The sequence below is a fragment of the Podarcis melisellensis genome, assembly GCF_964234715.1.
Source record: "Podarcis melisellensis genome assembly, chromosome: 15".
Lineage (NCBI taxonomy): Eukaryota > Metazoa > Chordata > Lepidosauria > Squamata > Lacertidae > Podarcis > Podarcis melisellensis.
Window position 1 is genome coordinate 44,750,352 of NC_138532.1, and position 27,187 is coordinate 44,777,538.

Genomic DNA, 27,187 nt, shown 5'->3' on the forward strand with positions numbered 1-27,187 from the left:
CTCACAGGGTCATTGTGGGGATAAAATGAGCAGGGCGAGGAGAACCACGCCTGCCCCCTTGAGGAAAAGGTGGGATTTAAATGCAACATATTAAATAAATCAGCAGTCAAACCCCTGGAGCGGAAGAGACGCACGGCAGAAGCCCAGGTGGCCGCTGTAACCCTCTGGACACCACCGGACTCTGTCTCCACTCACCCTCCCCTCACACCTATTTGCATGCACAGCAACCAACCAACCAACCCACCATCTCGTCTTGGGCTGTGGCCAGCCTCTCAACCAGAGCACGCTGGTTCTTCAGAGTCTTTTGAAGGGGGTCGTATCTCTTCCAGAGGGCCTCGTACATCTCGCGGTACAGCTGCACCTCCTGGGAAATGCAACAATTATTACTAATAATAGCAGCAGCAGCAGCACACAAACTGCTTCCAAGAGACATAGAAACATAGAATCATAGAGCTGGCAGGGACCCCCAAAGGTCATCCAGACCAACCCCCTGCTGCCACGCAGGAACCACAACTAACACATCCCCGACAGATGGCCACCCAACCTCTACTTAAAAACCTCCCAGGAAGGAGAGCCCACCACCTTCAGAGGGAGACTGTTCCACTGTCGAACGGCGCTTACTGCCAGAAAGTTCTTCCTGATGTCTAGTTTTTTAAGCAAGGCAGTAGATGGCCAGTTGTCAAGAGATTCTTCAGCTGCAATTCCTGCATTGCAGCGGGGTCAGACTAGATGTCTCTGGGTGTCCCTCCCAAGCATACTATTCTATGTGCAGTGGAACCTCGGCAGCCGAACAGAATCCATTCCAGAAGACCATTTGACTTCCGAAACGTTCGACAGCCGAGGCTCGATGGACAGCCCCGCAAATTCCATTGAGAAAATGGAGAAGCTGTTTGACTTCCGAGGCGCATTCGAGAAACAGTTTCTATCAAAATGCGATTTCAGTTTTAAACACAGTGTAGGTAGTCTCTATGTGTACAGTATATTGTATTCAATTATGGGGTATCAGAGTTTTTAGGGGCTAACCAGGCTGGGATAGTTGGGATAGCAGGCTTGTTGGGTTGTCAATGTCTGATGTAGATTTTTCAGTTGTTGTTCTGTATGGGACAATGACAATAAAGATGATCGTATCGTATCGAAAGTGGAAGCAATTACAGTGGTACCTTGGGTTACATACGCTTCAGGTTACAGACTCCGCTAACCCAGAAATAGTGCTTCAGGTTAAGAACTTTGCTACAGGATGAGAACAGAAATCGTACTCTGGCGGCGCGGCAGCAGCGGGAAGCCCCATTAGCTAATGTGGTGCTTCAGGATAAGAACAGCTTCAGGTTAAGAACGGACCTCCGGAATGAATTAAGTACTTAACCTGAGGTACCACTGTACTTCTGGGCTTTTGGCGTTCAAAAACCAAAACGTTCGGCTTCTGAGACGCTCAAAAACCACAGTTTGGCTGTACGGTACAAATTTTAGGAATTCTAAAAGAGAGTGCAGCTCTTCAGACCTCAAAGTCCACTCTCCCAGCATGGATTTCCCTTTCCCTCGCTCGCCAGATCCCCCAAACACAGGCGCTACACACAAATAATTCACAAACACCGCGTCCCCGGCAGAGAGACAAAGCCGGGGTCAGCCCCTGCTGTCCATGTGCAGCCGTGCAAGGCTTAATGCCCACTGGCACGCTGCAGGAATCCGCTGCTGAGAGAGAACGTGGCTTGGCCACGTGAGGAACCCAGTGGTGCGAGGATGGCCAGGCCAGCCAGCTGGTTTCAGCCCTGAATGGCTGGACCATCTTTGTGCAATGCTGGAAGCAGCGTGGTGCAGTGGTTAGAGTGCTGGACTAGGACCTGAGAGAGACCAGGGTTCAAATCCTCCCACTCGGCCACAAAGCTATATTAAAATAAAGAAAATTCTCAGGGATGATTCACACCCTGGCTGGCACTTTCTTGATCTCCTGCCCTCGGGCAGAAGATATAGAAGCCTGATTAGTCGCACCAACAGGGTGAAGAACAGCTTCTATCCACGGGCTGTTAGGCTGCTGAATGAAAAGATGAAAACAACAGGGCAACTGACTTTCAGGTTTGGTGGGTGTGCGTCAGAAAACGAGGAGAATTAAGACTAAGAGAGCTGAGTGGGGGGTGCTCGTGTAATCTCACTGTATGCAAGTTGTACAAGTGACAATGCAAGTTGTACAAGTGACAGCAAAGTCTTTCAATTTATAAATAATTATTTATTATTTATAAATATATTATTTATATCCCGCCCATCTGGCTGGGTTTCCCCAGCCACTCTGGGCGGCTCACAGTATATATAAAAACATAATCAAACATCAAACATTAAAAAACAGAATCTTATACAGATGATAGATAAACCACTAAATTAAGGTTACCAGACGTCCCCATTTCCTGGGGACAGTCCCTGGATTTACAAACCAGTCCCCATAACAAAATCCATTGAAGTTGAAAAGTGTCCTTGGATTCATTGAAAAAAATCTGGCAAGTTTACAATAAATCAACAGAAAATAATAAATAAATAAATAAATAATACTCAAACTAGTCTCTGCCTCTCAACCTAATCTACCTTGCAGGGTTGTTGTGGTGATTACATGGAGGGGGACCACGTACCCCCCCTTGCGCTCCTTGGAGAAAAAAGGTGGACTATAAATCTGCTCTGCACTGACCCAGCAGAAGCCTCCCTCATTTCAGTTAATAATAATAATAATAATTTATTTATACCCCGCCCTCCCCAGCCAAGACCAGTTGTGTGGCCTCCCTTGCCGGGTGCTGGCGAGATCTCACAAAACGTGTGCAGATATCCGTGGCTGGATGAGGCCTCCTCCTTCTCTACCTGGGTCTCTTCTCTGCCAGTGTTAGACACTGGGACAGAAAAACTAGGAGCAAATGGCTCCTGGAACCTGGATTGTGGGTGCCAAAACAGAACGTCTAGTCGCCATTTTGGGGGGGGGGAGGGAGTCAGCAACATTTTTTATTTATCATTTTGATAAGCATGAGTTAATATGCAATTCACGTAAGTGACACATTGTTAATATCACATTTCTAGCAGAAATTGTTAATACAGTGGTACCTTGGGATGTGAACGGGATCCGTTCTGGAGCCCCGTTTGCATCCTGAATAAAACGCAAGATGCGACAGCGCGTCTGCGCAGGTCGCGTTTTGCTGCTTCTGCGCATGCGCGTGATGTCATTTTGAGCATCTGTGCATGCACGAGCGGCGAAACCTGGAAGTAACGTACTCTGTTACTTCCGGGTTGCCGCGGAGCGCAACCCGAAGCTCAACCTGAAGCACATTCAACCCGAGGTATGACTGTACATGTTTAATTTGGTGTTGGCAATAAAAATATTGGTACATACTTTTCAAAACACTCTACTCTTTCTTGATTCAGGTGGGTAGGCGTCTTGGTCTGATGCAGTCAAAGTATATTAAAAAATTGTCCAGTAGCACCTGAGAGACCAACTAAGTTTGTTCTTGGTATAAGCTTTCGTGTGCACACTGGGCAATTTTTTAATTTTTTATCTACTCTTTCTTGTTAAATTCCTTGGCCTATTGTCTGTCCTTAACTTCGAGGCTTCAAAGCACCTACATTTCAGGAATCCTGGAGTGTCAGCCAGGCGCAAAAAATGGAGGCACTCGCAAATGGAGAATCTTTAGGCACCAAATGCGTCTGGTGCCCTGCTAATTTCGAACCCTGTTCCCTGCTTACCTGGCTGGGCTCAGAGATGGGGGTCTGGGTGGCCGCGTCCCTCTGATCCGCTGGTCCCACGTAGGCAGGCAACCTCTGGGAATTCAGGCAGTCCCGGATCTCCCGGGAAAGGGCTTCCACAACAATCTGGGAGCTGGCCAGGTGCTCCTCTAGCTCTTCCCGAGACAGGCTGCGCAGCTGGTCCTGAGACAAGCTAGGAGGAAACAGCAAAGAGGCCACCTGTGGTTTGCTGCATTGCAGGGGGCTGGACTAGAGGACCCTCAAGGGCCCTTCCAACTCTAGGATTTGGAGTCCCTGCTTTGCATGCAGGTCCTGGGTTCAAATCCCGACATTGCCAGGGCTAGCTGGGGGAACAGTCCAAGTTGGGGTGGCTTGGGGGGAATAAAAACCACAACAGCCTCATGTGTGCTGGAGAAGAGGTGCAGCCAGGTGGCTGAACACCTGCTTGGCATGCAGAATGGCCCCGGGTTTGGTCCTCCCGCTTGGAAGGTGTCTGAGATCCTGGGGAGCTGCTGCCAGTCAGAGGAGGCCATGCTGAGCTCGGCGGACTAACACAGCCTGGCATTTATGGCAGCTTCCAACATATGCCACATAATCCCCCTTCCGCATTTATACAGACCTGACAGTTTAGTGCAGCAGCACCTCCCTGCCTACTGATATTAAGCAGGTGACTTCACCGTACTGTTCAATGCCTCTTAAGGCATTTGTGGTAAGACAAGCCTGGCTAAACACTGAGAAAAGTCAAGGTGAACTTTAACCTGTTTTAGGATTTTTTTAGTTTTGCTGATTTCCCCCAATAATTTTATTGTTTCATCTTTTCGTAAACTGCTTTGAGGGTGGTAGTTGTTGTTTTTATATTCAAGCAGTGGGGAAAAAAAAATATTTCATACATTTTTTAAAGACTTCTGTCTTTACCCTGTCCTGCTTTTAAGAAAAAAATACATGTGTCCCTATCTCTGCCCTCAGAGGCAGAAGTGACGACTCTGTGGACCTCTTCCATCCCCTTTGAGGCCCAATCCCAATCCCAGGGCAGCTATTTATCAGCTCCATCTGGAACGCAGGCTGAGACCCTCCCTGCCTGCAGACTGTCTCGCCAGAGTGGTACATGCTCTGGTTATCTCCCGCTTGGACTACTGCAATGCGCTCTACGTGGGGCTACCTTTGAAGGTGAATCGGAAACTACAACTAATCCAGAATGCAGCAGCTAGACTGGTGACTGGGAGCGGCTGCTGAGACCATATATCACCGGTCTTGAAAGACCTACATTGGCTCCCAGTACATTTCCGAGCACAATTCAAAGTGTTGGTGCTGACCTTTAAAGCCCTAAATGGCCTTGGCCCAGTAGACCAAGCGTCTCCACCTCCATCGTTCTGCCCAGACACTGAGGTCCAGCTCCGAGGGCCTTCTGGCGGTTCCCTCACTGTGAGAGGCCAAGTTACAGGGAACCAGGCAGAGGGCCTTCTCGGTAGTGGCGCCCACCCTGTGGAATGCCCTCCTAGCAGATGTCAAAGAGAAAAATAACGAACAAAATTTTAGAAGACATCTGAAGGCAGCCCTTTTTAGGGAAGCTTTTAACGTTTAATAGGTTATTGCATTTTAGTGTTTTGTTGAAAGCTGCCGAGAGTGGATGGGGAAATCCAGCCAGATGGGTGGGGTATAAATAATAATAAATAATAATAATAATAATTAATAATAATAATAATTAGTGCCTAGCCTCTCTCTTTGCAAAGAGGAGGGGCTGAGGGGTCCCCTTCACAGGTGCTCTTTCTGCCCCCCCCCCAAGCCAGACCTTCGAGACCTGGACGCAGCGGCTGGATGGAGCAGACAGACACCAACGGAGGGTCTCAGTCCCCAGAGAAGGCCTGGGTCTTAGGCGCTCTACTTACTGCCACAGCAGGGAGTCTGTTTCTGCTGTGCTGTCCTTGGTCAAAGTCCTCTCCTCCAGGGAGGTGTTGACACCCGTCTCCAGGAGGCTCAGAGGCGACATCCAGGTTGCCGCCGAAACCAGAGAAACAGCCGCCTTCCTCTGCTGCCACAGGACAGAAGCCGTCTTCATCGGGGATGTGCTGAGTCCTGACGCCAGGATGTTCAGAGGGAGGATCTGGGAAGCTGCAGGCGACACAAAGGCCGAAACGATGCCATTATCCCTCTCTTGTTCCTGGTCCTCCGAGGATACATTTGGTCCGGCCTCCAGGAGCCTCAAAGGAGAGACTGAAGTGAGTCCGTTGTCCTCCTCCTGTTCTTGGACAGAAGCCTTGTCCTGCAAAGATGCATTTGGTCCAGCCTCCGGGGGACTCAGCTGGGGGACTGAAATAAGACCATTGTCCTTCTCAGGATGCAGGGTGGAACCCTTGTCCTCTGAGCATGCATTTGGGCCGGCCTCTAGGAGCCTCGAGGGCAACATCCAAGTCATTTCAGGAACCACAGAGACTGAAGTGAGTCCGTTGTCCTTCTCCTGTTCATGGACAGAAGTCTTGTCCTCTGAGCATGCATTTGGTCTGACCTCCAGGAGACTCAAGCGAGAGACTGAAGTGAGGCTGTTGTCCTTCTGCTGTTGCTGGACAGAAGCCTTGTCCTGCAAAGATGCATTTGGTCCAGCCTCTGGGAGCCTCAACTGGGGGACTGAAATAAGACCATTGTCCTTCTCAGGATGCAGGTCAGAACCCTCATCCTGTGAGAATGCATTTGGGCCGGCCTCCAGGAGCCTCGAGGGGGATGTCCAGGTCACTTCAGGAACCACAGAAACTGAAGTGAAGCTGTTGTCCTTTTCCTCTTGCTGGACAGAAGCCTTGTTCTGCAAAGATGCATTTGGTCCAGCCTCCAGGAGACTCAGTTGGGGGACTGAAATAAGACCACTGTCCTTCTCGGGATGCAGGATGGAACCCTTGTCCTCTGAGCATGCATTTGGGCCGGCCTCTAGGAGCCAAGAGGGGGACGTCCAAGTCATTTCAGGAACCACAGAAACTGGAGTGAGGCTGTTGTCCTCCTCCTGTTCTTGTGCAGAAGCTTTGTCCTGCAAAGATGCATTTGGTCTGACCTCCAGGAGACTCAAGGGAGAGACTGAAATGAGGCCGTTGTTCTTTTCCTCTTGCTGGACAGAAGCCTTGTCCTGCAAAGATGCATTTGGTCCAGCCTCCGGGAGCCTCAACTGGGGGACTGAAATAAGACCATTGTCCTTCTCAGGATGCAGGTCAGAACCCTCATCCTCTGAGCGTGCATTTGGGCCGGCCTCTAGGAGCCTCAAGGGCGACGTCCAAGTCATTTCAGGAACCACAGAGATTGAAGTGATGCCATTGTCCTTCTCCTGTTTGTGGACAGAAATCTTGCCCTCTGAGCATGCATTTGGGCCGGCCTCCGGGAGCCTCAAGGGGGACGTCCAGGTCACTTCAGGCATCACAGAAACTGAAGTGAGTCCATTGTCTTTCTCTTTTTCCTGGACAGAAGCCTTATCCTCCCAGGATGCATTTGGACTGGCCTCCAGGAGACTCAAGGGAGAGACTGAAATGAAGCCATTGTCCTTTTCCTCTTGCTGTACAGAAGCCTTGTCCTGCAAAGATGCATTTGGTCCAGCCTCCGGGAGCCTCAACTGGGGGACTGAAATAAGACCATTGTCCTTCTCAGGATGCAGGTCAGAACCCTCATCCTCTGAGCATGCATTTGGGCCGGCCTCCGGAAGCCTCAAGGGGGACGTCCGGGTCACTTCAGGCATCACAGAAACTGAAATTAGTCCATTGTCTTTCTCCTTTTCCTGGACAGAAGCCTTATCCTCCCAGGATGCATTTGGTCCAGCCTCTAGGAGACTCAGTTGGGGATGCAGGTCAGAACCCTTGTCCTGCAAAGATGCATTTGGTCTGGCATCCAGGAGCCTTGAGGGGGACGCCCAAGTCATTTCAGGAACCACAGAGACTGAAGTGATGCCATTGTCCTTCTCCTGTTCGTGGACAGAAGTCTTGTCCTCTGAGCATGCATTTGGTCTGACCTCCAGGACACTCAATGGGGAGACTGGAGTGAGGCCATTGTCCTTCTCCTCTTGCTGGATGGAAGCCTTGTCCTCCGAGGATGCATTTGGGTCGGCCTCTAGGAGGCTCTGAGGGAACCTCCCAGTTGCTGTGGAGCCTGGGGCGACGCTCTTCCCATCTTGCAAGGCAGGGAAGGGGAGACTTTCTCTTTTGGGGGTTTCCAAAGCCAGGTTTGGCTCGGCCATCTCCTGTGGGTGGCTGTCTCGGAGTGAGTCGCCAGGCAGCCGTTCCTGGCTGGGCTGCAGAAGCAAAAACAACAACACAGGCTCATAGGATGTTGCAGAAAAGTGAGAGCTGGGTTCAAATCCTGACTCAGCCAGGATGTTCACAGCAGAGGGGAAACGGAGGCAACTGCTCTCTCTCAGCCTTGCCTACCACACAGGGTTGTGTGAAGCTGAAATAGTTTGCGGGGGGGGGGGGGTCGAAATGCAATAAAAATAAATAAAACAGGTCCTTTTCGGTTGGGGCACCACCACAATGCCATTCCAGAAGGAGGTGATAAAATGCTAAACTTCTTGGACTGATTTTTATGATTCTGTGTCTCACTATTGAGAAAACAGTCCTCAGAGAGCAGCCTTGATTTCACTCGTTTTTAGTGACTTTATTTCGTTAGGGCTGCCATTTTCCCAGACACTACTGGGATTTCAAAGGTGGAATTGACGTCCAGGGGTTTTCCTTTCAAAAAGCTCAATAATATTGGGGTCTTCCTTAAAAAACAACTTTTGTGGTGTCATGGTTTTTACTTTTTGAAACATGGCAACCCTAATTCCGTTTATTCATTACATTTGCATTGCGTCTTTTCCTTCCAGGAGCTCAAGGTGGCGTCCCTGGTTCTCCCCCTCCTCATTTAATCCCCACAACAACCCTGCAATGCAGGTTAGGCTGAGAGGCAGCCACTGGCCCAAGGCCACACCCAGTGAACACCCTGGTCTCCCCTATGCTCAAGCCCCTACCCCCCCCCCACTGGTCCTCTTGGTTAGCTGCCTTGGCCAGGAGGGCTTGTAAAGTCGATTTGTTTCAACTTACTATTACAGTATGTCTGTGCTGTGGGGGAGCTTCTGGGAAGGCTGATTTAGAGGAAGCCAAGAGGACATGCCTATGGCTGGATGACCTTTGGGAGTCCTTTTCAACTCTACGACTTCTTCCGAGGTGCCCTCCATCCATAGCTGTCAACTTTTCCCTTTTCTTGTGAGGTATCCTATTCAGAATAAGGGAATTTTCCCTTTAAAAAATTGAAAAGTTGACAGCTATGCCTCCATCCATTACTAGCCGCTTGGCTGCTCAATATTCTCTGGTTGGCCTCTGTTATTTTCTCCTACAGATAGAAAACCTACATAAGGACCCCTTACTGGCTCTTGGATAAGGATAAAGGAGCAGTTGTTTCTTATAACACCAGGAAACCCAGTAACTTGTAAATATCCGTACTGTATCCCTCGATGGGTGTACAGTGGTGGGAAAGGGAGGTTGGGGCAAACCTGGCGAGTCGGTTTCCGCCAGAAAATCCCACCCTGTTTGTGACACATGTATGATGATGGACGCATGATGCTTCACCAAAGGTGTTTATGGGGAAAAGGGGAAAGTTATATAAAAGTAAGAGAATCCTTTTGTTCGGGGCTTCTTCCTGCTTCTTCTATGGGGTGGGTGGAAGTCCTGTTGCTGAAGTCTTGGAAGTGATTCTTTTAATAATAATAAATAATATATTTTATTTATACCCCACCCTCCCCGACCAGAGCCGGACTCAGGGCGGCTAACACCAATAAAACCACAGTAAAAACATAAATGGGGGCGGGGGGGGGGAAACCAATTTAAAATACAGGTTAAAATGCAGCTTCATTTTAAAAGTAGCCAATAGATCAAGAACAGAAGGGTCAGTCTGAGTCCAAACCAAAGGCCAGGCGGAATAGCTCTGTCTTGCAGGCCCTGCGGAAAGATGTCAAGTCCTGCAGGCGGGGGACGGAGCAGGGGAGGAGAGTGCGGCGCAGTGGTTAGAGTCCTGGACGGGACCTGGGTTCAAATCCCCACCCGGCCCCCCACGAAGCTCCCTCGGAGCCGCCCCCTCTCCCCGCCCCCCACCCAAGGAAGTTGAAGGTCTGGCCTCAAGCCCCCTTCCCGGGCGCTGGCGTAGCTGGAGGAAGGCGGGGGGGCGCAACCCCCCCAATAAAACCCGGGACTCACCGGCTCCATGGCGCCCCGAGGTCCGGCCAAGAGCGCGCCCCGCGGGGGAAACCCAGCGCCCTCGCTTTTTTTGAATGAAACCGCCGAGTGACGCCACCGGAGGAGGCGGGGCCAATGAGGGGAGAGTGAGTGGGAGGGGCCCGACTCCGACCCCGCCCTCGAAGGCGAGCCTTTCCGCGCGCAGGAGCTGCTGCAAAACGTTTCAAGCTCCGCTGCTGCCGGCGGAAGATATTCTGCAGGGCGCGATTCCCAGCCAAGCCGATTCGGCTCTTGCTCAAATGCAAAGCGATTTGCATGAAAGATTAATAGTACTTTCATTTTCGGACTGTATAGAAAACAGACAGAACAATTCCCTCCCTGGGGAATGCCCTCCCACTAGATGTCAAATAGAAAAACAACTACCAAACTTTCAGAAGACATCTGAAGGCAGCCCTGTATCTGGAAGTTATTGATGTTTGACCAGGGGTAGGCAAAGATCCGGCCCAATCGCCTTCTAAAGCCGGCTCCTGGACGGTCCAGGAATCAGTGTGTTTTTACATGAGATAAATGTGTCCTTTTATTTAAAATCCTTTGCTGGGTTACTTGTGGGGCATAAGAATTCATTCATTCCCTCCAAAATATAGTCCAGCCCCCCACAAGGTCTGAGGGACGGTGGACCAGCCCCCTGCTGAAAACGTTTGCTGACCCATGTGTTTGACTTTTATGTTTTTACATGTGTTGGAAGTCACCCAGAGTGGCTGGGGAAACCCAGCCAAGAGGTGCGGGGTATAATCAATCAATTAATGGGTGGGGTATAACCAATTAATATAGGGTTACTGTATTTCAGAAAGTGAAAATCCAGACAGAAAAGGTGTTGAGCTTTTCTAGGCAAAGGTGTTTTTCTTTCTTTTTTGATGTGTGTGTGTGTGAAGAAAAGCTGTTCAGCTTTTCTGTCAAAAAAACTGTGTGTGGGGGGGCTTTTTTGGGTTCCCAGACATCCAAACATTAATAGGATTCCAGCCCAGACAAAGTTCCTGGAAATTCCGGACGTGCGCCAACCCTAATTGTGCATCAGCTGCTCTGGGTGCCTTTTTTTTGGGGGGGGGTACAAACACTCCAAATACGTGAATGTGCTTTTTCTTGCTTGTGTTTTTCCCCTTTGGGCTCCTTTGGGAGGTAAGGGGCCGAGCAGCAACTCTGGAGAGATTGGTGGGGTGGAATAAAAAGGACACAGCCTTCCCGGAATTGAGATTTATTCCCCTCCGTTGCTAACCTTCCAGCCCCAGGTGTGCCGCAATGCAGCCTGCACAAAAGACGAGAACTCGCCATCCAACCGCAGAGACCCATAAAAGACAGATTTATTGCTTGTTTAAGAAAAAGCACAGAGACGGGGCGGAGGAGGCGAGGAGAGGAAGGAGGGTGAAGGAGAAGGTTCCGGTTCTTCTTGAACAGAGGGGAACTAGGCCACAATCCATTCTCACAGGGGGAAAGGGGTTGGCACATCTGAAGAGGAAGGGGCAGCAAGCCCATCACAGCCCGTCTGCCTCTTGCATAGCGAAGGAATATCTCTCTCTACGGTTATTAGTCTGTCCTGTTAGATTAGCTGAGCTCAGGGTCAGGGTTGGTGGGGAAAAGAGGCAAGCTTCCGGATTCCACAGGACTCTTGCACACACAGGAAGTTGCAGGCAGCCAGCTGACAAGCCATCTTTGCCATTCTGTGCAATGCTGGCCTTACATGGGAAGGAAAATTCGCTGCGCTTGTCATCCCCGATCTCTGGGTGGCAGACTTGCATAGTGGGAGAACTCAGTAGCCAGGGGGGTGGCAGGCAAAGTAGGGGTCCAGCCTCCCTGCCGGAGAGGGGCCGGCGCTTTTTCGGCCGGGCTTCCTGAGATCGCTGGCGGCTTCGTTCGCCCAAAGAGCTGCCTTGAAGAAGCATTTCCTGAGAAGGTCTCACAGTGATTCCCGGGGGTCTCCCGAGGGCGGATTTGGGCCTCCTGAGAAGAACTGCTGCCCCCCAGGAGGACGGGGGCCACTCAGCCCGGCCACGGCTGGCTCGAGGGCGCCACGAGGTCGCAGTCGAAATCTGAAAAGGCGGCCGAGTCCAGGGGGGTTTCCCGGGGGCTCCGCAGGCCCAGCACAACATCCACTGGCCGCTTCCGAAGCATCTCTGCGTCGAAGGTCATCCCGCGGAAAAAGAGGTGGCCGCGGAAGTGGTGGAGGTAGCGCAGGCGCCGCTGGGGGTCCTGGCACAGGAGCTGAACGGAGAGAGCAGGCGGCGGTCAGAGGAGACGGCAGAAGCTGCCTGGCACAAACGGTTTGCCCACCAAATCCAGAACCGCCCTGGATCCTGTGCCCCTTCTCTATGTGTCCCCTCCCCAAAAGGTTGGGAGAGTGGCAAGGGCCTTCTCGGTGGTGGCTCCCTGTCTGTGGGCTGCTCCCTCCCAAGAGAGGCTCAACTTGTACCATCATCATCCTGAGGAAATGGGCAAAAACATTCCTCTTTACCCAAGCCTTTGGCCATTAGAAAGTCTATGGCCTGTTAAAGGTGGTGGGGGACAGATATTATGATTAATATACGGCCGAGGACCCTCATACCTACGGGACCACCTCTCCTGGTATGTCCCACAGGGGACCTTACGGTCTTCCAACCAAAACATCTTGGAGGTCCCAGACCACAGGGAGGTTAGGCTGGCCTCAACCAGAGCCAGGGCTTTTTCAGCCATGGCCTCGATCTGGTGGAACGCTCTGTCCCAAGAGACTAGGGCCCTGCGGGACTTGACATCTTTCCGCAGGGCCTGCAAGACAGAGCTGTTCCACCAGGCCTTTGGCCAGGGCACAGCCTGACCCCCTCCTTTGGCAATCCTCGTAGAACTCTAGCCCAATGGCTGCCATTAATTTGATTTTGACTTGATTTTAGAATGAATTGATTTTAGAATGCTGTGTTACTTTTATTGTTGTTAGCTGCTCTGAGCCTGGCTTTGGCTGGGGAGGGCGGGATATAAATAAAAATTTATTATTAATAATAATAATGTTTACACTGGCCAGCAGCAACTTTCTGGGACAGGGAACCAGCCCTTCCTGGGAAGAACAGGACTGAGCCTCAAGGCCTTCTGCATCCAGAGCAGGGCTCTACCACCGAGCAGAAGAGAAGGGTGGCTGCTAGCCCTGGTGGCTGTGTTCTGCCCACTGCTGTCAGTCACTGGGAATCTGATGGGCTTCCCTTGGGGGGCGTCTGGCTGGCCACTGTGAGAGCAGGAGGCTGGACTAGGTGGGGCCTACACTGCCCGATCTCCCAGCCAGGCTCTGCTTATGGAGCCTCCAGCTGCAGAGGCAGTCTATCTCACTTCCCATGTTCTTAGGGGCACATGGCCACTGTGAGAACAGGATGCTGGAACAGACACGGCCCCTTTTTTGTCTGATCCAGACGATGGGCTCTGTTTATATTCTTGTGCCCAGAGTTTGGCCTCTGTTTATATTCTTGTGCCCAGAGTTTGGCCTCATTTAGGGGCAGTACTTCAATATGAGTAGGAAAACATTTTTAATAGAAAAAAGCACTGCTTATGCCCATAAGATCCTAGTCCTTATGATCTCAAATGAAGGACTGGTTTTAAAAAGTGCCTTGCACCGATTCGGGTCCGCCCAGCTCAGTATCATCTGCACCAATCGGCTGTGGGCTGATGGGAATTGTGGCCCAAAACAACTGGGTTGGCGAAGGCCGGCTCAGATACACGTTAAAGGTTTCTGAAGTGGGACTTGCAGAATCTAGCCCAACCCCCTGAAATGCAGGAATTAGACCGGAGTCAGTAAGTGACTGAACCCTTTGACCATGTGCAACACTTGCACCGTCAAGTTTATGGTCTGTGCAATATCACATTTTAGATTTGCCCAAAATTTTAAGTATTAAGAAAAAACCGCAGCTCACCTCGCTGAGGAGAAGGCGGAGGCCCAGGCTGAGGGTGCCTGGGATGGCGTAGCTGCAGCGTTTGACGCTCTCCAGCATGCTGACGTGGTCTTTCTCAGGGGCCACCGGGAACTGAAAAGAACGTGAGAGAGCTGGATTCCTCCCTGCCTCCTCGCACATTCATGCAGGAACACAGAGTTGCCCTAGGATCCCTGCCCAGCAATTACTCTCTCATGTGAGTCACCCTCCTTTGCTACCCACAAAGATAATTTCACTGCTAGAACACAGCTGATCCATGGAACTCACTGCTGCAGGAGGCTGTGAGGGCCACAGAGTCGACTGGAGGAGGAGGACGGGAGGAATTCCTGGAGGAGATGGCTTCTAGCAAAAACGCTTCTCAATCCCAGTTGCCGGAAACCGCAGGCGGGGAGAATGCTTTTCTGCTCGGATCCTGCTCGCAAGCTTCCCATTGGGGCATGTTTTGGCCCCTGTGAGAACAAGGATGCTGGGCTAGGTAGGATCCAGCAACGGGCTGCTCTGAGAGAACCTCCATGTCCAGAAGCAGTCTATTGAGATTCCTAGTCTCTCAGGGGCATTTGGGCCCTGCAAGAACGGGACGCTGGCCTGATTCCACCTCAGGCTCGCCTTATACGATAATCTTTATTGTCCTTGTCCCATACAGAACAATGAAATTGAAAAATCTACATAAAACATTCAAAACCCAACAAGCCTGCCATCCCAGCCTCTAGAAATGCTGTGACCTCTGCTGTGCTCTCTTCATCAGGTCTTTGCTTCTTAATGGAACCTCCATCTCCGGAGGTAGTCTACCTTCACAGGAGACAGAGAACTGGGGAACATGCAATGGGGTCTTTCTCACCAAGCTGCTTCACAGTCTTACCTTGCCAGTGGCTAAGCCATACAGCAGCACCCCCATGGACCACCAATCTGCCGCATGGGCGTACGGCCCGCCACTCAAGACCTCCGGGGCTGCAAAGAAAGAAGAGGCGAGGAGATATTGAGCCTTGCAAATACGGCCCCCATCCCAGTTAGCCACTGTCCCCTTTGCCTCCTTAACTGCCCGTACCCATGTACTGGAGGGTCCCACAAATGGTGTAGGCCCTTTCGCCCCAGGGCAGGTGACGGGAGAGGCCAAAGTCAGTCAGCTTCAGGTGGCCTGCAGTGGGAGAGAGAAAAAATAAATAAATTAGGGCATTAGAGCCTGGAGAGAGATGCACACAAATTGAAAATGATTTTTATTTGATTTTATAAGCATAGAGTTAGAACAATAAAAAGGTCAAGGATGCCTGACAGTTAAGTCCAATCGCGAACGGCTCTGGGGTTGCATCGTGCATCTCGATTTACTGGCCAAGGGAGCTGACGTTTGTCCGCAGTTTTTCCGGGTCATGTGGCCAGCATGACTAAGCCGCTTCTGGCAAAACCAGAGCAGCGCACGGAAACGCCGTTTACCTTCCTGCCACAGTTGTACCTATTTATCTACGTGCACTGGCATGCTTTCGAACTGCTAGGTTGGCAGGAGCTGGGACCAAGCAACGGGAGCTCACCCCGGCGTCCGCCGACCTTCCGATCCGCAAGCCCAAGAGGCTCAGGGGTTTAGACTGCAGCGCCACCAAGTAAATATTTGGAGATTTCTCTCAATCTCCAGACTTTCCACCATCTCCTCCATGGGTCTTACTGTGAACCATTTCAACTGCATATTGTTTCATAATCCATATTTTGCATGTGTCCATATTGTCCATAGTGATTGTTACATTCCAAGTGTTATTAAAACCCTGCTAATGCTTTCATCTTACAGTGGTCTCCCAAATAAATTATCAATTTTCCCCATTCTTTCTTAAAGTTTTTGTCTTCTTGGTTCCTGAGCTTTCCTTTACTTCCATCATCACGGTGTCATGCACCAGAAGTTCCCAGGGGGTGCAGAGATATCAAAAGTAGGGGGTCTGTGGCTTGACTTTTGAAAAACAGGAGCTCTGCAGCACCCCACTAATTAGGAACCTCTGGCATACACGGTTATTCCCCTACAGCAACCCTGTGAGGTAGGCCAGGCTAAGAGACACCCAGACATGGCTGAGTTGGGATTTAAACCCTGATCTCCCAAGTCTAAGTCCCACACTCTAACCACTGAGCCACTCAAGAGGCTCATGGGAGGGTCTGCGGATTTTGGGGGGTTTGAAGACAGGATATTATTGAGCACCCACCGCACTAGACATGCATGTTGACTTTTAATTGCATTTTCACTACTTCTTTTATTTCTCACATTGTCCTTTATGGCGTTAACCGTTTTAAATTATACAGGGTGCACTAAATTAGAACAACAAAAAAGAGAAGCAATCAAAATGAAATTTACAGACCAAACAACATCTAGTACCCTGCATTACAATGGTTGCAATAGGCAGGGAAGTCGTTTGAGTGGTTGCATCGCGGGCATTCATTTGTGTCTGGCACAGAATTTGGGGTGCCTATTATTATTATTATTATTATTATTATTATTATTATTATTATCATTATCATTATCATTATCATTATCATCATCATCATCCGCCTTTGCTTCCTGCCCCTCCCCCCCCACTGGAACTCAGGGCATCTTCCACAAATAAAAAACATGTGAAAGATAACCACTAAAAAGCATTTAAGTTCTGGTAGAATTAAAGCAACATAAAAAGGCAAATTTATTAAGGTAAGAATAATATGTTGTTTCTCCGCAGGACATTGAGGAACTCCCTCCCCTGCCAGCCTGAGCGGGACGCACCTTGTTCATCCAGAAGGATATTTTCCATCTGTAAAGAGAAGAGAGCAGCCCAGTGAGGGTGTGAAGGTGCCCTCCCCTCTGGCGCCACTCGAATTCGGACCAAGGATTCACCAAGTGCAAGAGGCAGAGATCTCTGGGAAAGGTCCAGGCTGAAGTTATGCCAGGAGTTCGGGCTGGTGGGCCAAATCCCCTGGGAAGGGCCAATCCCAGGGTTGGGGGTTGGAGTGGGGGTGGGAGGCCCTTGCCCATAGCGAAAAGGCCCCCCCTAAAGGCATCTCTCAGCAGGGCTGGGAGAGAGACCCCTGGAGAACGACTGCTGCCAGTCAGTGGAGACAATACTGGGCTAGATCATGGAGCCAGGATCTGACTGGGGATAAGGCAGCTTCCCATTTCCCTGCCCCACAATGAAAGTCCCACTTTTTTGGGGAGGGGAGGAGGTGTCTCTTGTACCTTGACATCGCGGTGGACGATGCCCAGATTGTGGAGGTAACCTGGGAGAAAGAAGAGAAGGAAGCGTCATTCCAATTTTATTTTCCATCCATGGTAAAAAATATTATTATTATTAAGGGCTGTGATTGCTCCAAAGTATGTGAAGAACTCTCTAGGGCTTGCCCCATTGGCGTGGGGCAAAGAGGTCAGTGGTGGCCTGGGTGAAGTTTCTCCTGTTCCACGCCCCACCCCAATCTCCCAGAGGAGAGACGAAAGATTTCCTTGGAATGGGGGACAGTGGAGATAATGGGGCTTCGAGCCCCCATGGTCTTATTTGTGCGTACAGTGGTACCTTGGTTCTCAAACGCCTTGGTTCCCAAACACCAAAAACCCAGAAGTAAGTGTTCCGGTTTTGGAATGTTTTTTGGAATTCGTCTGATGCAGCTGTTGGCTATTTTTTCCAGGGCACCTGCACCAATCAGAAGCCGCGCCTTGGTTTTTGAACATTTTGGAAGTCAAACGGACTTCCGAATGGATTAAGTTTGGTGCTTTTTTTTTTGCTATTTATTTTGTGTTTTTATTTTTGAGGCTTTTTTGGTTCATTTGTTTTTGTGACTGTATGGAACCCTGTTCAGCTACTGCTCATCATCCAAACAATGGCTATCATCAGGTATGAAAAATGTTTAATTTTAATTTTTATTGTGTACAATACTGTCTTATTTATTTTATAGTACTGTACAGTACATTGATTATTGGGACACGGGTGGCGCTGTGGGTTAAACCACAGAGCCTAGGACTTGCCGATCAGAAGGTTGGCGGTTTGAATCCCCAAGACGGGGTGAGCTCCCGTCACTCGGTCCCTGCTCCTGCCAACCTAGCAATTCGAAAGCACATCATAAGTGCAAATAGATAAATAGGTACCACTCCGGCGGGAAGGTAAACGGCATTTCCGTGCGCTGCTCTGGTTCGCCAGAGGCAGTTTAGTCATGCTGGCTACATGCTGTACGCCGGCTCCCTTGGCCAGTAAAGTGAGATGAGTGCCGCAACCCCAGAGTCGGCCACAACTGGACCTAATGGTCAGGGGTCCCTTTACCTTTACCTTTTACATTGATTATTGCTTTCATTTTATGGATCAATGGTTTCGTTAGATAGTAAAATTCATGTTAACCTGCTGTTTTGGGGTTGTTTTTAAAAGCCTGGAATGGATTAATCCATTTTGCATGACTTTCAATGGGCAACTGCGCCTTGGTTTTGGAACGCTTTGCTTTTGGAACGGACTTCCGGAATGGATAAAGTTTGAGAACCAAGGGACCACTGTATATGCAACCTGAGCAAGAGGCTCACAGCAGGAGCACCCCAAGAAGATATTGCTTCTCCATCGGTCGCTGGTTTGGATCCAGCACAGAGCAAGCAGATCTCTTTGTCTCCTGCTGCCAATTGAGCTTACACACTCCAAAAAAACATAGGCTCAGAGGAAGGGCCCACCCATTAGCCCGGGGGAACCCCCTCACTTAGTGGGGGCTCTTGCAATCTGGATCGTCCTTTCGGGCGCTGATGAGGGCACTCAAGAGGCCAGCTCCAGCCATTGCCTTACAAAGAGACTTGTCCGGCCAGCAATGGAGTCATCTGCTAAGAGTTCAACCCTCACTCTGGACACAACCCCCCAAATTAGAAGGGACTCAGGGCATCATCTAGACTGACCTCCGTCCCCGTCCCCAAACCCACAGCACTTCCTTACCAAGCACCAGGACCAGCTCCGTAGCAAAGAGGCGGATTACGGCTTCGGCAAAACGCCCCACCGACTTCCAAAGGGTGTACAAATCCCCAGTACTGCAATATGTGCACACTGGTGGGCAGGGAGAGATAAGAGGGGGTGGGGAAAAGAGGGGGGGTGTTACTTATAGAGTCTGAACAGAGCCTCCTGACCCCACTTTGCGCCTTTTGTACATGCAGTGCATGTCCTTTTCCTCCGGCGCATATGCCCCGTATATCAAAAGCACATTTAAAGCACGCACCCCCTTCCAAAATATCCTGGGGACTTAACCAACCACAGTTCCCAGGATGGTTTGGGGAAAGCCATGCACTTTAAATGTGGCTTCCTCCAAAAGCAGCCCAGGAACTATCGTTTGTTCAGGGAATCGTAGCACCGCGAGGGGTAAACTAAAGTTCCCAGGATACTTTGGAGCGAGGGAAGAGGTGCTGGGTGCTGTGCACAAAGCCTTGAAAGCAGCCACCTGCTGCCCAGGGGTAAAGGCAGAAGGAAATTCAGGGTCCAGGTGGGGTTCAAGGAGGGACAGAGGAGAGGGGGACCCGAGGCCAGCAAGAGAGACAGAGAGAGCCAGTGGTGGTGCACTTCACAGGGTTGTTGTGTATGGCATTATTTTACCGTATTTACTCAAATGTAATGTGCACTTTTTTGCCAAATTATGCTGTGAAAATTAGGGTGCACATTAACATTCCCCAGCAGATCGGTTTTTTTGCTTCGAGGTTTTGAAAACCAAGGTGCGCATTAATTTAATGGTGCATTAGATTCACATAAATATGGTATTCCTTATATAAATATTGAGGCACGTGGTCATTCAGTGCCATCAGTATATACAAATGTCTGGCTCATTTAAGGGTACCCAAAACCATTTTTTCGCAATAACAACGGGACTTACAGGTGGAGAATACTTTTGTTTTTACAAAGATACCAGGTAGCTCAACTATTTTAGTATTACTAAAATAGAAAGATCCCCTTTGCAAACAACACCATGTAAAAGTATTAACTTGGGCAAACAGTCCCTTTGTAGATCATATTATTTGAAATAGCAATGCCTTTAACTGCAAATAATATTAAGGGAATCTTTGCATGAGTCAATACTTTATTATCCCTGTATCTTTGCACTTTTGCTCTCCCAGGCTGTGACACTTAACGGTCTGGGTTTTTTAGTCTTTCCCCTTTTTTTGCACTCTCTTTTTTGTGTTAACAAATGAATTATTTTTTTTTAACGGTGTGTTGGCAAGAAGCGGGGAAGGAGAGAGAGGAGAAGCCATTGATCCCTGCACAGGCCGTGAGAGCCAGCCGATTCCTATGGCAGGGGAGAAGCAGAACGAGCTCCGGGAAGAGTAAACAAGGAGTCACATGTGTGGGCAAAGGCTCAGTGGCACATGGCTGGACACGCACGAGGGTGGGGGGCACAGGGTGGGGAGAGAAGGACAGGGGGGGCAGATCTCTACTCTAGCCGAGCCCCGCAGGGCAGATGGTCACTCACTAATAAAGAGATGGCGGCGGCCTTGCCAGCTGTCTCCCAGGCAATGCACAAAAGGGTGCCTGACCTGCTTCTGGAGAACAAGAGAAAAGGGGAGCGGTGAGTGAAGGAGGGAGCCCAGCAGGGGAGGGCTTTTTGGGGGCGGGTGGCAGAAGGGCCTCTTGGATTTGGAAGACATATCAACCTCTTTGCGGAGGAAAGGGGTAAATGGTGCAGCTGGAGATCGCAAACGACCGAACTCTATTCAGGACAAATAAACATCATTCCATCGTCACAACAATATACACACACAAATTTGGTGGAAATAAGTGCCCTCTTGAAAGGTTCGGCCTTTCGTCTCTATTCAAAATGCCACCCAAAGGCCCATCTATCGTTCAGTAAAAATGAAATACAGTGGTACCTCGGGTTACATACGCTTCAGGTTAACAGACTCTGCTAACCCAGAAACAGTACCTTGCTTCAGGATGAAAACAGAAATTGTGCGGCGGCAAGAGGCCCCATTAACTAAAGTGATACCTCAGGTTAAGAACAAACCTCTAGAAAGAATTAAGTACATAACCAGAGGTACCACTGTACATGCATATAGATAACAGATACACACACACACACACACACACACACACACACACACACAGAGATTTGGTCTTCGGAGTGTGGTCTTGGAATGTTCTCTCTGGATTTTGATTCAAAATGATGCTCAGTGGTGCATCTCTCCACCATCAGAATATATATATTATAGCATCCAACATTTCTCTGATGAAAACAGAGATGTCCTATTGCATAATAATTATAACAATATTATTTCTACCCCAGCCGCTCTGGGTGGCTTCCAACATATAAGAAACATAATAGATCATTAAACATTTTAAAAAAACTTCCCTATACAGGGCTGCCCTCAGATGTTTTCTAAAGGTTGGGGGTCATGTAACTCCCTATCCTCCAATATTTCTCTGATGAAAATAGGAAAAGTGGGACATTCCGGGATCAAATCAGAAACTGGGACATCTTCTGTAAATCCAGGGCTGTCCCTGGAAAATAGGGACACTTGGAAGGCCTGATATATATATATATATAGTCACAAACACATAAATTTGGTGAAAATCAGAGCAGTCTGGAAAGGCTCAGTCTTCCAACTTGATTCAAAACGGCGTCCAATGGTACCTGAACATTAAACACCCAACATTTAACACAGCTAAATTCGCAGCGAAGGCTGGTCAACTTAGACAAGGTCACGTGGACTCCCTTGCAATTTAAGATTCTGGGATTTTTAATGTATGTTTTATTTACTGTTTCATGTTTTTATTTATAATTCTTATGCATACACTGTGTTTGTATGTAACTGTTTAGTGGCCACCTGTGTTTGGCTGTCTCATTAATAAAAATGAACTTGGTGCTCATTTGTTCTCTTTTTCCATATCAGGAGAAATGAATGTTTGGTGTACAGTGTATTGGTTTGGGCTGAATATTGCTATATGCCGACTAATGGTTTTACTGGTGATTTGTTTATTGCATTGTTTGGTTTATACTGCATTTGTGATGGCCCGTTATGTTATTGTTTGCAAGCAGCATAGAAATACAATAAATTGAATAAATGAACAAAGCCTTGAATCTCAAGTCCTGCAGGGCATCCCCAGGAGTTCAGGAAACACCCCCCCTCCAAAAAAAACCCCTGTCCCCATGAGACTAGATATTGCTCCCACAGAGCTCAGGACACACCTGAATGCTGACCTCCTCCTTGCACTGCCTGAGGGTGTCTCGGCGGAGAACTTCCACTTTGGGGAGCACCTGAAAGGAAACGAGACTTTGAGGAAGAAAGAGAGGCAGAGGGCTGGGGGTCTTGGGGGTCAGGCAGGGCACTCACCTTGACCGCAAAGACCTTCTCTTGCCCGCAGTCTAAGACCTTCAAGACTGTCCCAAAGGACCCCTTGGCCACAAAGCCCAGGATCTGCAAGGATGAAGAGGGACAGGGGTTCAGTGGCAGAGCACCAACCGTGCATGCAGATCCCAGGTTCCAGCCCCAGTAGCTCCAGCTTCTCTGCCTGTAGCCCTGGAAGCCATTGCTGCCAGTCAGTGCAGACAATACTGATCTGACCTCGTAATAAGGTGCTTTCCTATGTTCCTAAATAAAATAATAATAATAATAATAATAATAATAATAATAATAATAATAATGTTGTTAGAGGCTCTGAGCCCGGCTTCGGCTGGGGAGGGCAGGATATAAAAAATTCTTCTTCTTCTTCTTCTTCTTCTTCTTCTTCTTCTTCTTCTTCTTCTTCTTCTTCTTCTTCTTCTTCTTCTTCTTCTTCATATCTATACCCCACCCATCTGGCTGGGTTTCCCCAGCCTCTCTGGGCGGCTTCCAACGGAATATTAAAAACACAATGAAACATCAAACATTAAAAACTTCCCTAAACAGGGCTGCCTTCATACGTCTTCTAAAAGTCAAATAGTTGTTTATTTCCTTGACATCTGATGGGTGTTCCACAGGGCAGGCGCAACCACTGAGAAGGCCCTCTGTCTGGTTCCCTGTAACTTGGCTTCTTGCAAGGAGGGAACCGCCAGAAAGCCTTTGGAGCTGGACCTCAGTGTCTGGACAGAACGATGAAGGCGGAGACGCTCCTCCAGGTATAAATGGGTCTTGGGGGAGCTAGATGGGTCAATCGTCTGCCTAAAGCAGTTTCCACCATTCCTATTTAAACCAGACGTCCATTCAGAACCTTGAGGACTAGAAATTTGCTGTGTTTTTAAGGGAAGGGCCACTGCTCAGAGGTAGAGCAAGTCCTTTTCAGGCAGAAGGACTCCGGCTCTTTTGACAACAGCGTCTCAGGGCGGTCTGGGGCAAAGCCTCCATCCATGAGACCCTGGAGAATGGCTGCCAGTCAGACTGACAGCGCTGGGCTGGGTGGGCCAATGGGTAGAGCCAGGCTATGGCAGCCTCCGATGCTCCAAGGGGGAAGGCGCCACCTCTGCTGTCCCCGGTGTGGGTGCCAGTGAGAGGCAGGGTGGTGAAGTGGTTAGAATGCTGGACCAGGGCCTGGGAGAGACCAGGGTTCGAATCCTCCCACTCGGCCATGAAGCTCACTCATGTGAGCCAGTTGCTGCCTCTCAGCCTCGCCTACCTCGCAGGGTTGTGGTGGGGATTAAATGAGGAGTAGGGAGGGGACCACATACAGCACCTTGAGCATCTTCGAGGGGAAAAGGTGGGGTAAAAATGCAAAATAATAATTTCCCCCAAATCTGCTTCCTGAGACTCGCTTTAATTCCCCCCACTTGGGAGGGCACTGACCTTCAGCTGGCGCTGCCCCATTGGAGGCTGGACTGGGAATTCAGGCAAGAAGAGGGAGATGCACTGTGGCAGGGTCCTCTCAGCCCCCTCCTTCGCCAGCTGGGGCAGCTTCTCCACCACAGACCCCGACTCTCGCTTCAGGGGGTTCCTGCCCGCAAAGGCTCTCTCCAGGCCCAGAAGTGTGCTGCCAAAGCTGGAGAGAAGGTTCTTCCAGCCCCGTGCCCAGGAGGCGTCAGACAGGAAACTGGCACCACGACCCTGCGGAGGAGGACAGGCATGGGTGAGGCCCCAAGGAAAGCAGGAGCAGACAAAAGGGACAGGTTTCAGTAACAGCAATAGCGGGGAACTTATTGGAGCGGAATGTCAGAAGATTCATGGCAAGTAAAAGAAAGCCCTTCTCCACACAGTGCCTAGTTTTTGTTTTTTTTAAGATAGTAAGAAATGTATTTTGGCTATACACATTGTTTTATTTATTTTGAAGTCATAATGATACTTGGTAATTTGGGAGAATTTGCATTTATTAGAAAATAAAGAAATTATTTACATGGTGGAACAGAACCATTTGAGCACTTTTTGTGGAATGAAAACTTAATGATAACGCAGCAAGATGAACTGTTCAATCCACATATTTTCCAAGAATATCTCCATCTCTAAATATGAAATAGTCCTTCTTATCCAGTACAACTTTTGTTCCACCACACTCCGGGAGCAGAATCTTCTCACCAACTTTTACACTAACTGGAAGAGTGTCTCCCTCCTTGCTCTCAGAGCCTCTTCCGGCTGCCACAACAGTGGCTTGTAACACTTTTCCTTGTGATTTTTCTGGAATCATAATGCCTCCTTTAGTTACTGTCTCAGCTGCACACCTTTCCACCAATACACAGTCAAAGAGGGGAAGAATTTTTTTAATGCCTGTCCTGCCATGGCATGCTCTTTACAAGGGCTCCTGCTCCCGCTGCGAGGACTCCTTGCACCCCTGACCAACCCACAGAGCTAGCACACGCCCACACAGTGCCTTGTTAAACTCTGGAACTCCCCGCTGCAGGAGGCAGTGATGGCCACCAACTTGGATGGCTTTAAAAGAGGATTGGACAAATTCATGGAGGAGACGGCTATCAGTGAGAACAGGATGCTGGATTAGATGGGCCCTTTTTGGCCTGATCCAGCAGTCCCTTCTTATATTAAAAGCTGGGAATCCTGCACAGCAAGGGGTTGGACTAGATGGCCCTTGGGGTCCCTTCCACCTCCAGAGCTCTAGGAGTCTATGACAAAAACAACAACCCAAACAGCACAGATCATTCTGAGGGTTTCTTGGAGCCCCTCTGAGGTTTCTGTGTGCAATATGTAAAAAATAAAAATAAAAAAGATCAGCATTAAAGTATGAGCTTTATAGAAGGAATGCTTTTAAGGTACACCTAGGACAGGGGTAGGACACCTGCTATGCTTGCAGAAGGCCCCAGATTCAATCCTGGAAGGACGGGGAGAGACCCCCACCCCCTGGAACTGCAGAAGGTTGCTGCCAGTCAGTGTAGGTAATATTGGGCAGGATGGAGCAAAGGTCCTTGTGTTCCCTAAGCAGGCACCAAACGACTCTTCCGAAAAAACAGAAGTGGCCAGGTGCAAAGGCAATAACCACAATTTCTTTGAAGGGAAGGTGGGATATAAATGTACTGAACTGATTAATTAACACCAAGTGGGGCAGAGGGGCCTCCCAGCAATGTGGGGAAGAGTGTCTGAGACTACCCTGCCCCATAATCCCCATTTGCTGCTTCTAAGACAAAGAAGATATTCACAGGCAGGGAGGACTCCACCGGAGAAGGCAGCTCATAAAATACCTTGGGTTCCATTTCCCTTGAATGTGGTAACCAGTTTAAAAAACAAATCAAAACCTCTCAAGCAAACTGGAGTCCATTGCAGTTTGACTACGAATGGAGTCTCAAGGTCCCATTTTTGCGAGGGGGCTGCAGCTGTTTGTGCCAGCAGCTGTTTCCAAAACAGTCTTCCAAGGCAGCCCCACAGAGAATGAACTGCAGCAGTCCAGCCTGGGCAAACTGTGGCCAAGCCTGCCTTCTTCCAGAAGTGTTGCAGCTGGAGCAAAAGCTGAAACTACACACAAAATCCCTCTAAAAGGAGATAGATCCAGTTTAGGCCCCAAACTGGTAGAATTTTATTTAGATTTGGGGAGGGGAAGAACACCACCGCAACACCACCCTTAGAGCAGCAGCTCCCCAATTGAGTGGTAGCAAACACCTGGGGGGGGCGGTGACTTTATCTAGGGGGCGCTAAGAGGCAAGGGGGTGGCAGGCGGGCACTGGAGGTGCAAATAACTATCAGACTTTCAAAAGCTGGTCTCACTGGATCAAGTTCATCCATCTAATACATTTGGATTTTGAATAAATCTGCAGGAGCAGCAGACTGTTGCTGTTTGGCTGAACAAAAGCATTGTTCAGAATAGTGGGTTGCACGATGCTTTTTATAGGGTAGGGGGCACCCGGGTAAATTTATTGTGTGTCTCCCCCCACCCCACTTGGGGACCACTGCAGTAGTGCTACAAAGCCAGAGGCTGGTGGGTTCCAAATATTTCTTTTGGGGGGGATCCCTGTCTTGAGGAAGATGAAGGAATACAGAGCATCCTCTGGCTGTGCCCACGGCAGAATGAGGCGGTATTGTCCTGAGATAGCGGAGGGGCCTAGATCACATTTCAGGCAGCAAATAATAGGTGGGAGGGAAGGAGAAATGGGGCGGGGGGCTACAAGGGGTTGCCTCCCCCGTCCCGAACCCTCTGCGCCCCACGAGGCGCCGATCCCCCACTGGCAGGCTCCTTTATTACTGGGCAAGTTTGCTTTTCCCGAAGCTCCTGTCGCTGCCTCTCTCTGCCTGGCCTACCTTGCAGGGCTGTCGTGGGGATGGGGCGAGGAGGGGGAGCCGCGTCCTTGGAGAAAGAGGACAGATCCGGATGCCAGCGAGGCATCAGGGCGCTCTGTCCATGCAGCTCCCCTCGCAGGGCTGTCGGGAGGAGCAAACTCAGGGGCGTAGCTGTCAACCTTCCCTTTTTTTGCGGGAAATCCCCTTATTCCAGCTCCGTTTCCCGCTGCTATCCCGGATTGTTAGATATCCCGTAGACTGTCCCCGGGACAGGTGAGGCTGCCGATCCCTTATTTTCAAATCTGAAAGTTGACAGCTATGCTCAGGGGAGAGGCCCAGGACAATGGAAGGAGGGGCGGGGCGAGGCGCTCTGCACATGCCCAGAGGCAGGAGCCTTACCTTGAGCATCCCGGCGGGCGGCGCCTGCTCCGGCGCCCGGTCCTCCTCGGGACTGGAGCTGCTGCTCCCCGCGCCTCCCATGGCCCCGCTGGCGCCTTCGGCCCTTCAGCCCGCCCGCCCCATGGCCAGCCCCATCGCCCGCTCCGCGCTAAGCCGCCTTACGTAAGCAGCGCCGCTAAGCCGGATCGCGCAGAGAGACTCTCTGGCCCCGCCCATGCAAATCTCAGGACCGCGGGCCCCGCCCACTCGCGCAAAGCCGCGCCCCGTAGGCAAATACAAGGACCGCCCTCCTTAGGATAAAAAAACGCAGCCCCGCCCCTCATGCAAAACAGGTCCGCCCCAACCGTCCTATCATTATTCAAGCCACGCCCCTCATGCAAAACAAAGCCGCTCCAGCTGCCTTA

The 27,187-nt window shown here is 49.9% G+C and overlaps 2 protein-coding genes and 1 pseudogene across 3 annotated transcripts in view; all 3 read right to left on the reverse strand.

Annotated features, from left to right (window-relative positions):
* The window catches only part of SPAG5 (sperm associated antigen 5), a 31,732-nt gene extending 21,716 nt beyond the window's left edge, over positions 1-10,016 (reverse strand). Inside the window, exons 1-4 of the mRNA XM_081889525.1 lie at positions 9,906-10,016; positions 5,598-7,969; positions 3,712-3,904; positions 245-364 (exon numbers count right to left, since the gene is read on the reverse strand). Of these exons, the coding sequence (XP_081745651.1) occupies positions 245-364; positions 3,712-3,904; positions 5,598-7,969; positions 9,906-9,914 (2,694 nt within the window). The 5' untranslated portion in view covers positions 9,915-10,016. The remainder of the gene's footprint in view (positions 1-244; positions 365-3,711; positions 3,905-5,597; positions 7,970-9,905) is intronic.
* A 1,208-nt stretch (positions 10,017-11,224) lies between these two features.
* On the reverse strand, positions 11,225-26,904 carry RSKR (ribosomal protein S6 kinase related). Its single transcript, XM_081889572.1, has 12 exons — positions 26,784-26,904; positions 23,520-23,777; positions 22,095-22,178; positions 21,950-22,018; positions 20,237-20,306; positions 18,721-18,828; positions 17,004-17,044; positions 16,554-16,581; positions 14,871-14,960; positions 14,685-14,773; positions 13,808-13,918; positions 11,225-12,140 (listed from the first exon to the last, which is right to left on the reverse strand). Exons 1-12 carry the CDS (start codon positions 26,862-26,864, stop codon positions 11,919-11,921), a joined length of 1,251 nt encoding a protein of 416 aa, XP_081745698.1. The 5' UTR covers positions 26,865-26,904; the 3' UTR covers positions 11,225-11,918.
* LOC309357432 (10 kDa heat shock protein, mitochondrial pseudogene) lies at positions 24,020-24,521 on the reverse strand (annotated as a pseudogene). Its single transcript has one exon. The product of its transcript is annotated as a 10 kDa heat shock protein, mitochondrial pseudogene (transcript).
* Positions 26,905-27,187: the final 283 nt, after the last annotated feature.